Consider the following 15,917-nt stretch of genomic DNA (forward strand, 5'->3'; position numbering starts at 1 on the left):
CAAAAGTTTAGAGCTTGCTCCCTCCTGCTCTTATTTGGATCTGGGATGTGGGCTGTTTCTGATTTACAAAGCCTGATTTCATTCTTCTCCACATCCCCATTTCTGCAGCCTCCCAGCCACCAGTCCTCTTTGCTGGAGGATGCAGGTGTTACTGTGGCTGTGTCCTCCTCAGAGCACTTTGTGCCCTGGGCAGAGTTGGCTGATTGGCCTCTGTGAACCTGTTTGCAAATGCAGGGGGTGGGTGCTCCTCCCAGGGCTGAATAGGACACCCCACCTCTGCAATGCTGGCACACAAGGAAAAACTGGATTCCAGAGCTCCCCCCTTCCCTCCGTGCATCTGAGGCAAGCACCTTGGAGGTCTGCCAGCCCCTACTTCTGTACCTGTTCACTGGGAAACACCTCTTCTTTTTTATTCTACAGAGGGAAGGGAAAAGAAAAAGAAAAGCAGAGGAGGGAGAGGTAACAGTAGGGCCAGGCTTCTAAAAGAAGTTGATGGTGCTGATGGTGTGCTCCTGCATCTCAGTTCCCAATTCACAAAGCAGCCTTGGTGCACTCGGTTGCTCCCTCAAGCTGGCCAAAAGATGAGGGATTACTGGGGCTACAAGTGGCTGTAAAACAGAGATGGTGGCAATGGCTCAGTCACTCCTGTCCAGGCACCACCTGAGCTGTTCATGTGAGGATCAAGATACATGTGACTGGGCACCAGTGTGACTGCAATGGTGACTGTGGGACATGTCACCAGGGGAAGCTGTACATAGGTAGGTGGCACAAGGAAGACACAGGAGGGGTACTTTCCCCCAAGGTTTTGCAGTGTGTCAGTACAGAGGTAGGAAGCCAGACCAGGTATTTTGACCATTTGTCAGCCCTGCAGGTTCTGAGTCTGCCTTGCACCAGACCCAGGGCTCAGTTGATTATGCTGAGTTCACCCTGAGATGCCACCGCAGAGGTGAGCACAGAACGCGTGGGTAATACCTGAGCAGTCTTAGCCCTGCTTGCTGTGGAGAGGTTAATTGCATGATCTCATCAAATGGAAAGAGATTTTGCTGCATGAATATAGATGAGGCCTATTGTACTGCTAGCTAAGAGTTCAGACTGGCTTCTCTATTCACCTGGCAAGTAGCTTTTTGAAGGGCAGTTCACATCAAAGCCTGCGTGAATCAGCCCTGTAAAAATCTGAGAGCTTTTTGATCTCCAGGAAAACCCTGCCTTTTATTAAACATGAGTGAAGGGCCTGAGCCTGCTTGGTGTACAGCACTACAGTTCTCACTGAAGCCAACAATAGGTCAGTGGGAATCAAAAAAGAGCTCATGGAAGACAATGCTTAGGTCTTTCTTTCCATGTTGCTTTCCATGTTAGGAAGGACTTTGTTTTCATGAGCTTCCCAACAGAAAATTCACTCTAACTGACTTGCAAGGGAAGGCAGAGCTGATGATTCTTCCCAAATCCCAACTTATTTGTGCCTATTTGTGCAGGGTTTCCACCCTGTCCTGAAAGAGATGGTATATGCCCTAATCCCTCCCAGGACCCAGTCCTGCACCTGCACACCAAGACAGACTGGAAGGTGTGGAGTTGAGGGGGGCTTTGCATGTCCCAGTCAGTGTAGGATATAGAAAGGAGGGATGTGAAAGCAGCAACAATTCCCATCAGGAGAGTTTAGGAAGTGACTGGGGAAGTTGTCTTTGCAGTCAGCTCTGCTGATTCACAGGCTCTTGGCAGGTGAGGATCCCTAAGGATGCCGGGTATATCTGCAGGTCAGGCATCACAACAGCCCTAAGAGACAGACAGCTGCTAAAGTTTGTGAATGACCTTCTCTGCCCCAACTTCCACAGGAGGGAGCAAACTCTTAATAGAGCTGGTGGGAAGAAACTTCTGGAGATTTTTTGGTCCACCCACCCCTCCCCGCACAAAGCACATTCAGGCTCACATACAACCAGGATGTGAATATTTCCATAGATGGAGGTGCCATAGACTTTCTGGGCAAGCCTTTCCATCCCCCTCAAAATCAATATTTTCTTCTGTTTGAATGGAATTTCCTGCATTTTGGGTCTACTGCCTCTTGTGCTGTCACAGGGTGCCAGATACCACTTTCCACAAGGGAGAGGAAACACAGCAGGAGACTCAGGGAGGCTGGGAGAAATGAGCACCCATGGCCCCAGCCAACTGGAGCTACTCCATGACCTGATCAGACTCTCCCAGCAGCACGTGAACCTTTGTAGATCTTCAAAGTCTATGGCAGCACCCTTAAACCCTCCTGTTTTCTCCCCCCTGGTACAGATGACAAGTCTGTTCCTCTTCCCCTTTTTTGCATTTCATATTTTGTGGCCACACTGGGATGGCTTAAAACCTGAGAACATGGAAAGCAGCATGCAAATGGAACTGCAGACCTCAGCTCTGAGCGTGTTAGGGAAATACCTAATTTGACTAGTATGGAATGGTGAATCCAAACTGAGCTGCAGCCTCAGATTTGTGTTGTCATTTATGATAAAAGTAAATCAGAGACACAATTCAAAGTGCAATGCTGATTTCAAGTAAGAGCTCAGAAGTTCCTTGGATCTAAAGAGCTCCTGAGGGGAAGACCACTGTGTTTTTCCCTGCCAGCATGGGCCACAGCTGGCTCTGTGCACTCTCCTAGCATATCCAAGGGAGCTCAAGGATTCATCCAGATCTGATTTTGCTATGCAAACAAGAAAAGCTCTGCAGCCCATCCCTGCAGCTCCTGACTGAGCCCCAGTGGGCCAAGAGATGCAGCTGCCCATGGCTGGGCTATGGATTCATTTTGCCTCTCAGTGTTTTACCCAGTACATCCTCATTCTCTGGCCTGTGCATACAAACATCCTGGGGAGGAGGTGACCCACCTGCCAGCAGCTTGACAGGTCAATATCGGGCATTAATACAAATTTTCATTTTGATCCCTCATTTTGGATTTAGTCCCAATGTGGTGGCAAGTTTCTCTTCCCCTATCCCACCCTCTTCTTTCCTCCTGGAAGACCTGCTTGCCCTACCTATCCATGCACACCCAAGGAGACGTTTCTTCTTCACCCCCATCTCCTCCCAGCCCTTCCATGCTGCACCTCTCCCTCGAAGGGACAAAGTGGGCATCAGTGTGAGGTTCAGCCTGGAGGAATAGATATGTCTGTTCTGGGTTAGTTTGCAGCAAAGGCTTTAATGTATCCAGGCAGCAATGCTGGATAGAGGTACCAGTCATACTGGCACCATATACAATAGAGGCTGAAAAAGGCAGTTAAGAAAGCAATTATCATTAAAGGCATAAGGTTACATTCAAACAACTTTGAAACTGTGGATGAAAATACCCAAATAGGTGCTGCAAGGATGATCCTCTGGATATGTCAGTTTGTACTCAAATACAAGAAGGTCGGGTGTTTAAAATCTGTGTTCAGACTTCTCAGGCAGAGTCAGTGTGTAGTTTCCATGGCTTAACAGCAGTGCTTAGAGCAGCTACCTAAACCCCAGCATAGCCCTGTGGCTGTGTTTTGCAAAGCCTCCATCTTCTGTTCGTTCTGCAAATCCAACCCAATCCAATTCTTATTCGGAGGTGTCTTCAATTAAAGTTATGCTGCTCCATGAATTTTAATGCATATGGGAAGACATAGGAGGTGGTTTTGCCTTTTTGAGTACATATGTTGGTGTGGTACTAAGAGAGTAACCAGTTAAATAATTTCTGTGTCAGCTCTGACAACACTTTGAACCAGGTTTCACTAGAATGGGCAGGAGCTTCTCACACCTCTGTGTGTGTATGGTCTGTGTATGCAGCCAGAATTTTCTGCCATAGTTAAATCCTTCCTCAAGCCAGAACATTTTTATCACAGCTGTAAGAAGCTGCAAACTCTTTGATATGACAAAAATACCCCACAGAGCTCTTGGCTGAGAAATGCCATTAACAGTGACTGTATCTGGGACCCTTAGACCCTCAGATCTAGCTGACTTTGGAGGTTTTGCTAGGCAGCCCTGGAATGCAGCCTTTGGGGCTGGAGTTTTGGAGGAGGATATGAGCACCACTGTCATCTGCCTGCTGGTCTTTGTGCAGAGGTTTGTCAAGGACAAACCTTCTGTGTCTGCAGGACAAAGCCCCCTTTACACATTGGTGTGCAGGGGGAATTTGGAGTGGGTGCTGGTGTTGTCTGCCCAGGGCAGAGATGATCTCTCTCGCACCAGGGGATGCCTCTGGTGTGCCTGGCTGACATCCAGGGGAGGTTTCTCATAGTACCACGTTTTCAGAAGTTTGTTCACCTGGTCCTGATCTGTGATGCCCTGGAGAAGATCTTCCTCTCCTTCAGCCCGCTCTCCCTCCCTAGGCAAGCTGAAGCTGTGCAGTTTTATCTCTTGCCGCATGCTTTCGAAGAAGTGGAGGATGCATTTGTGAGCAAAGAGCCGGCTGTGCTCACAGCAGGCTTCCTCAAAAATCTTTTGCTCCATGTCAATGTAGTTGCTCCAGTGACGTGCCTGTAGGAGGGTGGCCTGGTTGAAGCAAGGTCTGAGCCAGCGGGCAAGGAAAGCTGCTATGATAAGGATCAACAAAATGCTCCAGCCAAGTGCCTGTGTGATAAGAAAGAAGCAGAGAAATAGGAGCAACAGACACAAGGATAGGCACAAGCTCTTTGGCTGTATCAGTGAGACAAGGAGTTTGTGTGGCTGCAGGGGAAATGTGATATATCTGGACTCCTGTCTTTGATCTGTCCCTGTAGTCCAGCACCTCATACTGCATCCGGAGGGTTGGTGTAATTTCCTCCCAGGGAAGGGACTATTTATCTGTGCATGAATCATTCAGTGAGGATAACTGGTTGCAAAATTGCCTGGAGCAAACAGGCATTTGCTATGAGCATAGGAATGCCCCAGGGAAAGGGGACTTTAGTGCTCTCCTTTGGCATGTCCTTATCTCCACTGATCTTCATCTGCCACCTACACTAACTCCAGGGCCCAGGACTCCTTATAGCAGCATGAAGACAGCCCAGACTATGGGCAGCTCCTTTTGATAAGGAGGAAGGGCTTGTTTTCAATGACCTTCCACCACTCCTGATGCCTGACCAAGCACTTCTGTACCAAGAGCTGAGGCCAGTTAGGGCTCCACTCCCTGTTGTGCCCTGTTCTATTGCCCCTGAGCAAGTTGTTTTCATCTTGCACTGTCCTTAAAACAGTGGGTCCTGTCTGCAGGGTTAGCAGTTAGAAAGATCTTCTGACACTGAACACAACACCTTTTATTATCTGGGTTTAGAATCTGCTCATTCTTTTAATAAACCATTCATCATTTCTTTCCTTTTCCCTACCTGACTCAAGATTATCACTTAAGATAGCAACATTTTGAGGCAGAAAGAAGCCCAGAGCAGCCTGACCACATTGAAGTGATGGCAAATCAAGGAACAGCAGGAGCAGATGCCACATGCCTGGTCATCTCACCAACATGAGAGGCTCTGCCAGCAGTGACCCACCTGGGAGCAGCAGCGCAGGTACCTGGACACTGCCTTACGGGACGTGCTGTTCCTCAGGAGCTCCTCGTCCTTGCAGGGCACCTTGGCCAGCAGCTGCTGCACCTGCACTGTGCTCACATTGGCAAATCCCACAAACTTCTCGGGATCCACAGAGCCACTGAAAGCACAGATCAGGCATTTGCCATCCAGGAGGGTGACTATGATCCAGACAACAGGGGCAACCATGGCTCGCTGCATAATGGAGGAGCACATGTACCTGGAGCAGCAGAGAGAGAGGTGAGCGGGTTAATGCTGAGAGCTTTCTCCTCATCCAGAGCCCTGAGGGATGCAGCCTGTCCTTTCCAGACCCAGGGAGCTGACTCCCAGGGTTGCCCTCAGCATTGCTCCAGCTGATGCTTCTGCTCTGGGATGTCTTTATTGGTTCTGCCTCCCAGTGAAGCCTGCAGTGGCACATGGCAGTTCTCTGTGTGCTGTCTGCACTCACTGCACAGTTCCCTCATCATGTGATTGCCTTGACCGTACCCTTGTATTTCCCATGCACAAATCTTTGTCAGCTCTCCCTTGCCTTCCACATTCACACTTCCTTTTCTCATCAATTTCAATCTGGAAAATCCCCTTTTTACTGCAGTCTTTCTTGCCCCTCTCTGAACCAACCTGTGTACTGAATGAAACTTTGCATGTAACAGACAGAATATGATTCTCCTCACCCTTCCACCAGTACAAATTAGAAAAAAAATCAGGTGAAGGGAGGGAGATCATGAGCCTTTTAATAATGAATGACTGTGATGAAAATGCCACACCTTCTGCATATTTAAAAGCAAATGCCTCATCTTTTTGCACATGGAAGACCAGGAGACACCTTGTGAGTGCATGACAGGGCAGCAGTAATGCAGTTTCCCAGGGTGGCTGCATAAGCCCAGGTGTTGAGGCACTCCTGCCCTCCTGAGCTGGGATGGAATGAGACTGCCTCAATATCTGCTGGATGTGAATGCATTTACCATACCCCTGCCCCTCCAGGGTCATGGGGACAGGTCTAGGAGATGAGATACAAGAAAATTAATCTACCAGGAGGATCAAAGCTATGGAGAAAGACAGCTAAACAGGAGGTGAAAAGAGGGATGCCATTGCTGCTGCAAACCCCACCTGATGACAGCAAGGTCCTTCTTCCTGTGCCCCTGTGGTCGTCTCCACTCCTCCAGCATCACCAGGGACTGTCTGTTGAGGATGAGACCACACAAGAAGAGGATGATGGGGGGTATGAACATGATCCCCAAGCCATATGCCATGTTGTACTGGGGCAGGCAGGGGCAGCTGAAGTCAAAGCTGGTGTACATCTTTACACTTGCCAGGGCCAGCAGCCCACAGATCCCGTTCATCACAGACTCCGAGTTGGATTGGAAGTACTGGAAGATCATCCTGAAACGATCCATTGTGTTCTTTTGGCCAGGGGTGCTCCTCCTGGGAAATCCTTCTGCTGCCACAGGGCAGGAGGTGCAGCTAAGCCTCCAGTAAGCAGGAGGATGAGGATGGAAGAGAGCTGCTGTGGTAGGGGGAACACCCTGTGCTGGGGCTTCCCCACTGGCACACAGCTCTCACAGGTCTGTCTCCCACCCAGTGTTTGTCTTCCAGGGCAGTTGGTAGCTTTCTAGATGAGCTGATGGATACAACCTCCAGGTTTTCATTGTCAGGGCTGTGCCACATGACAAGCAGTGACAGCCTCTAGCAGTGCCTGGTCCCTCCCTCCAGGGGATGGTAACTCTCTATGGAGAGCCATCGGTGGATGCTTGCGAGCTGCTCTCTCTGCTGATTCAAGCCTCTTGAGTGATCCACTGCCCAGGAGAAACCAGGTAAATCAAATGAGCTCACCTATGTTTCTGCTGCTGCCCCACTTCTCTTTGTGAGTCCCCAGCCCTGTGTGGGGCAGGGGAGAAGGCAGGGAGCACACACCTGGCTTCAAGTGCACTGCATGGCTGCAAGCTCAGATTTCCCTATGAAAACAGGCTGAAAGGACCAACCCTTTAGTCATGAGGATGTTAGAATCCATAGCTTTGAAAGGCTGGAACGGCACTGAGGGCAAAGGCTGCTCTTGGCTATATCCTATATATCCTGGGATATTTGTACTGTGTACATGTGTGTCCAGGGCTCTTGCACTGGGGCACTTCTGGCTCCTCATCAGAGGGCACAATACAATCAGAGCAGCTGGGTCTTTTGTCCTGTGGGGCCAGGTTATCGTCTTCATCAACTTTTTATCTCAGAAATTTATTTTACAGATAGATACAACTCATTACCACACAAGGAAGTTCTGGGGGTTTTCCCTGACATATTGAACATAATTTTCCTCTCCCCAGCTTTTCTCTTTCAGATTTCTTCTCAGCTCAGGTTTCCAAATGCATTCAGGAAAGGGGGAGGAAATAAGGGTGTTACTTTTAACTATTTTGTTTAGAAGGAGAGGAATTATCTCCGCTGAAGTACATTATCTGCCATCACTGGGGTTTCTGCCCATGCTGTCTCCCACTGCATGACAGGTTGCCTTGATGGGATCATGTTGAAAAAGATCAACAGGGAGGAGGTACCTGTAGTTGTACACAGGCACATCCAGATGAATCACAGATGAATGTCATCTCCTCCAATCTGAACAGCAACTCGCACAGTTACTTTAATGAAATACATTTGTTCCAACCATAATATTTGTGCTCTCCTTTACCTGTGAGTGAATTGCCTGTTAATGTTCATCCATCAGCAATAAAAACCCCTGGCTAATCAGCTCATGTTTCCATTTTGCCATTATAGGACATTAGGACCCCTCCACATTGCTGTTTTAGGGCATCATGACCCCTGGCTGAACTCCATAGTTGATTTTTAGCCAGGGTGCAGCCGGTCTTGGTTCTCAGCTGCTTTGACACTCAGTGGATTTCTCATTTAGAGGCTTACATTTATGTGCTGACTCGGCTCAAGAAAGTGCTGTGCACTCACTGTAGAGCAATTACTTTAGAAAAATCATTTTGCCTTTCCAGCTCTCCTGGGCAAAAACATAGTAAAGGCTAAACTGTTCCTCACAGCTCAGGAAAATAAGACATAAAAAGAGTAGGAAATCTCCTCTGGACAGGACAATCTACAAGGGAATTTTACTTCTCCCAAGGTCTCCTGACCTGGATATTAGAAGTCTGTATAGATGGCTCAGGGTAATCACTGTGCCCTGTTGTGATTGGGATCTCACCAGTGATTCAGAGCTGAGACATGGAGTTGTTGAACTGTACAAGAAAGGGAATATTCCTTAACTTGAAGAAAAAGTAATTCAGAGCTTCCTGAGGAAAGAGAGAAAGGACTTTTGAGATAAGTAAATTACTAGATATGGACAAGGGTTCAGAATGTTTCTCAGATCAATGTTTAGCACATTTGATGACTCAGTTCTTAGGGCAAAATGAAGAGGAAACAAGGATTAAAATAATCTATCTCCTCTCCTCTAGCAAGTGGACCTGCCCCACGTCCCTATCAGTAGTCACCCTCATTGGAGGTGAGGCTGCCTGGAGCTCTCTAGAGAACCTTCCTCAGAGGAAGGCAGCTCTCCTTGATAGCAAATCTCCAAAACCATGCTGGAAGCTGTTGTTTCTCAGTGCATCTTTTGGAGGGCCATGTTAAACAACCCTGTGCTTTTGCCTCAGCACGGCACAACACAGTGCAAAGGAGGGGGCCTCCCTTCCCTGCCTCTTTATGGAAGTAAAATACCAGCTGTAGGCTTCTTGCCTCAGGTGATGGAGAGGCTGGTGGGTACAGGTGTGAGAAGTCCCTCTGACTTTGGGGACAAGGAAGATTTCATCACTAAAATTTGAACTGGTCATTTAAAATGGGGTAAGTTCAGCAGAAAGGTGTGTTTGGTTTTGTGCCTGAGCCTGTGTCCAGGAGTCCTTGTGCCCACAGGGAGACACCCTGAGAGCCTGTCTATACTTGACCAGCAGGTTGCAACTGAGCTTTATCTTCTGTGGCCTTTTCCAAACAGTTTGGAGGTCCAGTCCCCCACTGGTATCCAAGGACAGCAAAGAAACATGATTGCCTTGTTTTTTCTCCAAATCTGGCAGAGGATTTAGTCCTCACTGCCTGGAAATCATTCAGCATCCTCAATTTATCACATCAGAAGTCAACTTGCATTTCAATTGCCCATGAAGATGGACATAGACAGTATTTCCTCCTATGCAGACTTCTGATGGTCACTGGAAGCAGTGACAAATTACGCCTTTGTTGGCTCCATGTTGGCTGAATCTGTGACTCTGGGTATTTTTGCACAGCTGTGTACTCTGTCCAGGCTAAGCAAATAATGAGTAATGACCATTACATGATTAATGAGATGCTAACAAAAATAATGGCAGTATTGTAAAATGTAGTTTGTCTTCACTAATGATGTTCTCTGGAGATTAATACTCCTGTGTTCTGCTTTGTAACTTCATTAAGGCACCAACATGTAGCTGACTGCCTGTGAGGAAGTACATGGCTTAGTTATGTGTTGTTCTTCTTAAGAGCTCATTATATATTGCTGCCCTGGCTGAGTTAGAAGCCTTATTTCCTGATCTCTGCATTACCCCAATCTTGACCTAATTCACACCATTTCTGACTGTGAGGGATTTTTGTAAGGCCGTTTATCTGCTTGGCTTGGAGATGATGCTGCAGTGACATCATTTGAGATAGAGTCTCTTCTCAGTTAAGAGGGAATTAGGGAATAAGGTGGAGAATTAAGAAAACAGACTGATCTCTAAACATTGCAGCTCAGTGATTTCTCAGACTTTTTTCTGGTTTGCTAATGCTCACATATATGCTGGGGGGGTTGTGGGTTTTTTGTTGTTATTTTTTGGTTTTTGTTTGGTTGGTTTTTGTGTGTGTTTTTGTTTTTGTTTTCTTTTCAGACAATCAAAATTAAGCTCCAGCCCTGGGGGGTCCACAGTTCACAGGATGAAAACCACTGATAACAAACTTTTCTTGAGAGATCAGTTTGTCTTTAATTTGCAGAGATGTTATAGAGACTGTTTTGGTGTTTAAAAGGAAATGAGAGTTGAGGGACAAAACCCATCTCAGTGCTATGACTCTGGGCTTCTGCATTTGGATTTAAGGGTGACCCAGTCTTTGTCCTGTGTGACTACTCTAGGAAGCAGACCACATCCTTCAGACCATATCCAGACAATATCATTCAGTATCAGGATTCATGGCTTTTAAGTCAAAATTTCTCTCTGTACTGTGTTATTAATCCACCAAAACCCCTTAGGCAAGTCATATCTAAAAACTGATGTCACAGATCTTTTGTAAGGAATGATCCTATATTTCTCTAATTTGTGTGTGTGGAATAGAAAAACTGGCAGAGATAAAAAGAGAAATGTGTAGGTAAATTTTTTTTTTTGGACTCGAAAGATAAAGCACAGGTGACTGTGTTTTCCAGTCAGGCATAGGTCTGTGAAGCAGCATCCCAATATCACTGCTGTATCCTGGGGTGCAGGGGCTTTAAAACTGAGGAGTTTGCAGGCAAAGGGATTAGAGCGGGGGGGGAAGGAAGGAGGGGAGCAGAGCAAAGCCTTGAAACGTGAGGAAACAGCTTTTCTTGGTGCCACAAAAAGGGATGCATCGGTCTGAGGCAGTGTTTGAGAGGAGCGAGCCGGTGTCCTTGTCCTTAACTTGCAAGGGGAGCCGCCACCACGGAGCGGTGCTGCGGCTCCTCCTTCCTCCGTGCCCCGTCCTTCCCAGAGCACCCACAGGCAGCAGGGACATTGGTCAGGAGTGCTGAGCATCCCTGGGAACGCTGCTGCAGCTCCTCCTTCCTCAGTGCCCCGTCCTTCCCAGAGCACCCACAGGCAGCAGGGACATTGGTCAGGAGTGCTGAGCATCCCTGGGAACGCTGCTGCAGCTCCTCCTTCCTCCGTGCCCCGTCCTTCCCAGAGCACCCACAGGCAGCAGGGACATTGGTCAGGAGTGCTGAGCATCCCTGGGAGCGCTGCCGTGGTGTGCTCAGGGATGGAGAGGTCAGAACTCCCGGAGCGTTAGTGGCCCTGGGTGCACACAGCACCCAAATTTGACTGCACCTGAGTGTTTGCTGGCTTACAGCAGCAGCTTTCTACCCTGGGCAGCAGCACAGAATGGTTAAGACATATAAGTGTAAGGCAGGGATTGCATTTTGGGTTATTCCACATTATCACATTCTCAGTCTCTGAATGTGGCATGATTGTTGTTTAATTGCCCACGGGCTCTTTTAGCTAGAAGTGCACTCTGAAAGTAGACAGAAGCATTGCAACTCCAGCTCTTGCTAAAAAATTAATTCCTAAAATGAGGATAGATTCCACCATAAGGTTTTTGACTACTGCAAAGATGGGGACAGTGAAGAAAAGAACTGTAAGAATAAAAGCAAAGAATAAAAGCAAAAGAAAAAAAGAATAAAAGCAAAAGCTTTGGCAATTTGCCTTAACTGCTAGCAAGACTGGAACTAGGGCTTTGACCAGTTCAATTTGTGCAAAAGAAGGATGAATGATGGAACTACAATTCGTAAGTATGTACTTTGCCTTTTGTGTCAAACAGAAAGTATCTAAGAAACTCCACTGACAAGGAACTTGTAACTCAGCAAATTCAGACTGGAAATTGTAGGACTTTAACCAACAGTTATTAAAGCATTGCAAAAATTAGCTTAATAGTGTAATAGCTTTTCCTTTGTTTGCAGTCTTAAAATTAAAGGGAAATTTGTTCCCAAAATGTCTCAGAGACACTGAAAATATTGTCAGCAATTGAGAGGCAGAGATGCAAAATTTCCTTTTGAATCCAGTAGCTGTAACTCATGCAGAAGCTTTTAGAAGATATAATAGTGTCAGGAACATGTTGTCAGTAAATGAGAGCTGAAAATCTATATCTGCTCATGAAGTGAATAATGATGGGTGCTGCTCAGTTACTATGCTGTGATGCTGCCTGCAGGATTTTGGTGACAGTGTGAACAATGTGAATGGTGCTGTTTGAATTGGAGTATTTATTCACATAGAAAAGGAATATTTAGTCCTTGCATTCCCATTTATCAGAGCCCAGTGACAGTATCTGATTTTATATTGTGATCTGTTATGCAGACTGGAAATTCTGAGAAAAGAACTGATCTGTCAGCAAGATTATTCAAATAAGTGCTGTTGGGAACTTATGCTCTCCCCTGTTCCTCCTTGATTTAGTTGAGCATTTCAAGACAACAGTTTTGAAATTAGTTCTAGCTGATCCTGGCTGTTAAACCAAAATTAAGGCTAATATTTGTCTGAGGGGTTAATCCTCACTGCTGGGACCAGATTGTATCCTTGGAAAAAGAAATACTTGCATCTTATTTGCTGAATGGAGCAGGTCATGACATTCTCCTGGTGGGAAATGCTCTTCATCATGATGTTCTACAAACAGTGAGTCAGTGGAGCTTTATGATACCAAACTTGACATTTCTGAGTTTGTGCAGGCTGGCTCCCACCATTTGCATCAAGAAGCAAAGAGAAATGGTGGCTTCAGATGCTACCAGCAGGCTACACATCCAGCAGGGCTCTGTAGAATGGGTAGAGAAAGCTACTGCTGCAATTTCCAGGTCATCTTTTTGAGATTCAGCCAATTTCCTTGCAATCTGCCTGGAACACCCTGTGTGGACTGGAGGGAATTAATGAGCAGTCTCAGCCTTTCTGGAGACCTCTGAAGGTGACTCCAGGGACTACACAGAGCCTGACTGACTTGGATGAGAGCTTGTCAGGAGCACAAGTACTGAACATATCCTGTGTCTATGGCCATGTTAAGGCTGAGTCTGATGTGGGAAGACCATCTTGCTTGGCTCTTTGATACTGTTTATGTCATTCTCTGTGGTGGTGCTGGCTGTGTGCACGCTCTGCAGAATGTGGAAGACTGGGAAATCAAAATCCAGAGTTTACTTATTGTTTTGTTTGGAGTTAATAATCTTTGGAACCTGTGAAGATACACTGCTATGCCGGAACCACATGGAGAAAGGAAATACTGACCAGTGTACCAAAGCTGCCTTTGATAATCTAACCCACCATTTAAGGTACTAAGAATGTCAAACACATTTAAAGGCTCAGACTAACATCCTTAACATCCTTAATACACTTTCCTTTTCTCTAACTCACCACATTTAGTAAATATTTGATTTTTCTCCCAATATTCCTCAAGCATGCTGACTTCTCAGTATGATGAAAAGTTGGCTTGCAATGGTCCATTTAGAAATCTGGGCACCTCCTCTGTTGATTTGTGCAGTAAATTCAATTAAGAGCATAAATATTTTGATGCAGAAATAGGATATGAATTTGGCACTGGCATCTGTCATCAAAGTCTTGATATATCCCTCCTTTAACTTGCACCCATTTAGATCTGGAAGGAATGTAGGATCCTTTTTAGAAGGCAGATATCCCTTAGAGTCTGTGTTCTGCTACAGTGGACTATGCCACCTCAGCAGCAATATGCACCATCTTGACAGAAATATGAAAGTAAGACTGAAAGGAAGGTCCATTGTCTAACAAAAGGTTTAGAGGGAGAAATTCCCTAAAAGTTAAGTGAATAGGAACAAAAATCCCTTCAAACTGGTCAGTCTATGAATGTGGCAAATTCACTGTAAAGTGCTAGGGAGAAATCTCTGGCTCCTGTTTCTGGAAGTAGGGGTTCAGGCTGTCTGACAGCCAGTGAAACTCCAAAGGGAAGATCAAAGGCTTGACTATTAGCTATGCTAAATTCCTGTTAGATTTCTCTTGTAGATCAAAGGACCCTTTAAATAGGGAGGAGCTGATTCCCCTGGAAATATCCTCTGCTCAGTACTGGCCTTTCATGTAAGCCCCAGCTTAGTGGTGAGATTTGGGCCACTGGGATATGGCACAAATGTGCCCCTTGAAGCTTTCTGCTATGGGAGGAAGCAGCCTTGGGGTTGCTCTGAAGTACACTTGGGGCTCAACAGGCCTCACTGAGTTTCCCAGTATGAGAAGCACAATAGACTTGAATTAAAAGGTACTTAAACCCTCCTCACAGAGGCATTGCAAGAGTATAATTGTACTTTCATGTCAGAGCTCAAAAAATGTGACCAGTATATGTGGAAGAAATTAATATTTTCTAACCAGCTGTTTGTTGTCTCCTGTTTTTTTGGTCTTCAGATGATTGTCTTTGAGCATAGCTCATAACAAATACCTAAGTAGCACTTTGCTAAATGGCTGCTGAAGTATGTAAAAGCCTTCTCTCATGGAAATCCATTGCTGATGAATGGGAGAACTGCAAATGTAAAGGTCAGAAAACAAATAGAATTAATCTAAAGCATCAAGATGGCTGCACAAAGCATTTTTCCCATTCTGCACACTGTACAGCCAGTATGTCACAAAAGATGGACACCTCTTGCCTGTCCCACTCATGTACAACAAGTATCTACATTTCTCATGTAAGAGGTGACATGGGATTTAGTTTTCTCAGGGAAAAAGCACGAAATTGAATGATCACTTGTCATGATGTTTTTCTGACTGCTGTCTGAGACTAAGCATTTTATGAGGCTTTATATCTACAGATCTTTTTTCCCCTTCTTCACTTACACCTATTATCCCTAGAAGCATTTTTGCATACTCTTCTGGTTTCTGCTATGAAATCTGTTGTCCTGTTAGATGCAGAAACACACAACTGAGTCTTACATCCAGTTTTCATTGTCCAAGGTGACAGCAATGGGGGTAAATGGGTGTAGTGGCTGCAGGGTATTTAATTTTGGGATGATGCACGCCACATCAAGAATGCCTATTTTACTCAGGCAGTGTAAAGTACACAAATAAGGGATTAGCCCAACAATTAGATGCAATGAATATCTCCCAGATGATCTTTTCTCCCTGCAGCATGCAGATCTGTGCATTTCATGGATAGGTGTGTCTTTTTCTTTCACATCTGTTAAGTTCTGATGCCAGGCACTTAATTACAGCAATTAAAGCAACAGCTTTTGAGATCCTTCTTCAATATATAAGGGAAAAAATTAGATTAATGGGTATGTGAAGTCAGCAGGGCCCAGCGGATCAAACCTTGCTCAGGAAATGATGTGTGGCATATTTCCATTCTCAGAGCCTTTAATGCTTAAAATGCCACATTCTCAGCACTCTCACTTGTGTGTCAGTGAGTGGTCCAGGCTGCTGCACCCCATGAGTTTCAAATCCAAAAGGGCCTGGCTAGTGCCTACTTACTGCTTTGTGTTTTATCCCATGACATTTATTCCCTGGGTCACACCTCCTACTCTGAGCATCCTCTCAGAACATGAATTCTGATGTGTTTGCCCACATTTCAGGGAATGGTGGCTCAGGCTTCAGCTCTACTCCCATTCTTCTGATTCCTCATATTATTCCACGTATGTGATTACCTGGTTTCTTGTGAAGCCTCTTGAGGGCTCATGTGCCTAGAAGGCTCAAACATAGGCTTTAAAAAAGGAATTTTTAACTACATTTGCTTCATTGTTGCACAGTGCTTCAGTGCTAG

At 45.9% G+C, this 15,917-nt stretch overlaps 1 protein-coding gene across 1 annotated transcript; it reads right to left on the reverse strand.

The window, feature by feature from the left end:
• Window positions 1-4,092: 4,092 nt before the first annotated feature.
• On the reverse strand, window positions 4,093-6,874 carry CALHM3 (calcium homeostasis modulator 3). Its single transcript, XM_056495650.1, has 3 exons — window positions 6,588-6,874; window positions 5,445-5,700; window positions 4,093-4,554 (listed from the first exon to the last, which is right to left on the reverse strand). The coding sequence occupies exons 1-3, from the start codon at window positions 6,872-6,874 to the stop codon at window positions 4,093-4,095; spliced, it is 1,005 nt and encodes a 334-aa protein (XP_056351625.1).
• Window positions 6,875-15,917: the final 9,043 nt, after the last annotated feature.

Source organism: Oenanthe melanoleuca, chromosome 6, assembly GCF_029582105.1.
Source record: "Oenanthe melanoleuca isolate GR-GAL-2019-014 chromosome 6, OMel1.0, whole genome shotgun sequence".
NCBI lineage: Eukaryota > Metazoa > Chordata > Aves > Passeriformes > Muscicapidae > Oenanthe > Oenanthe melanoleuca.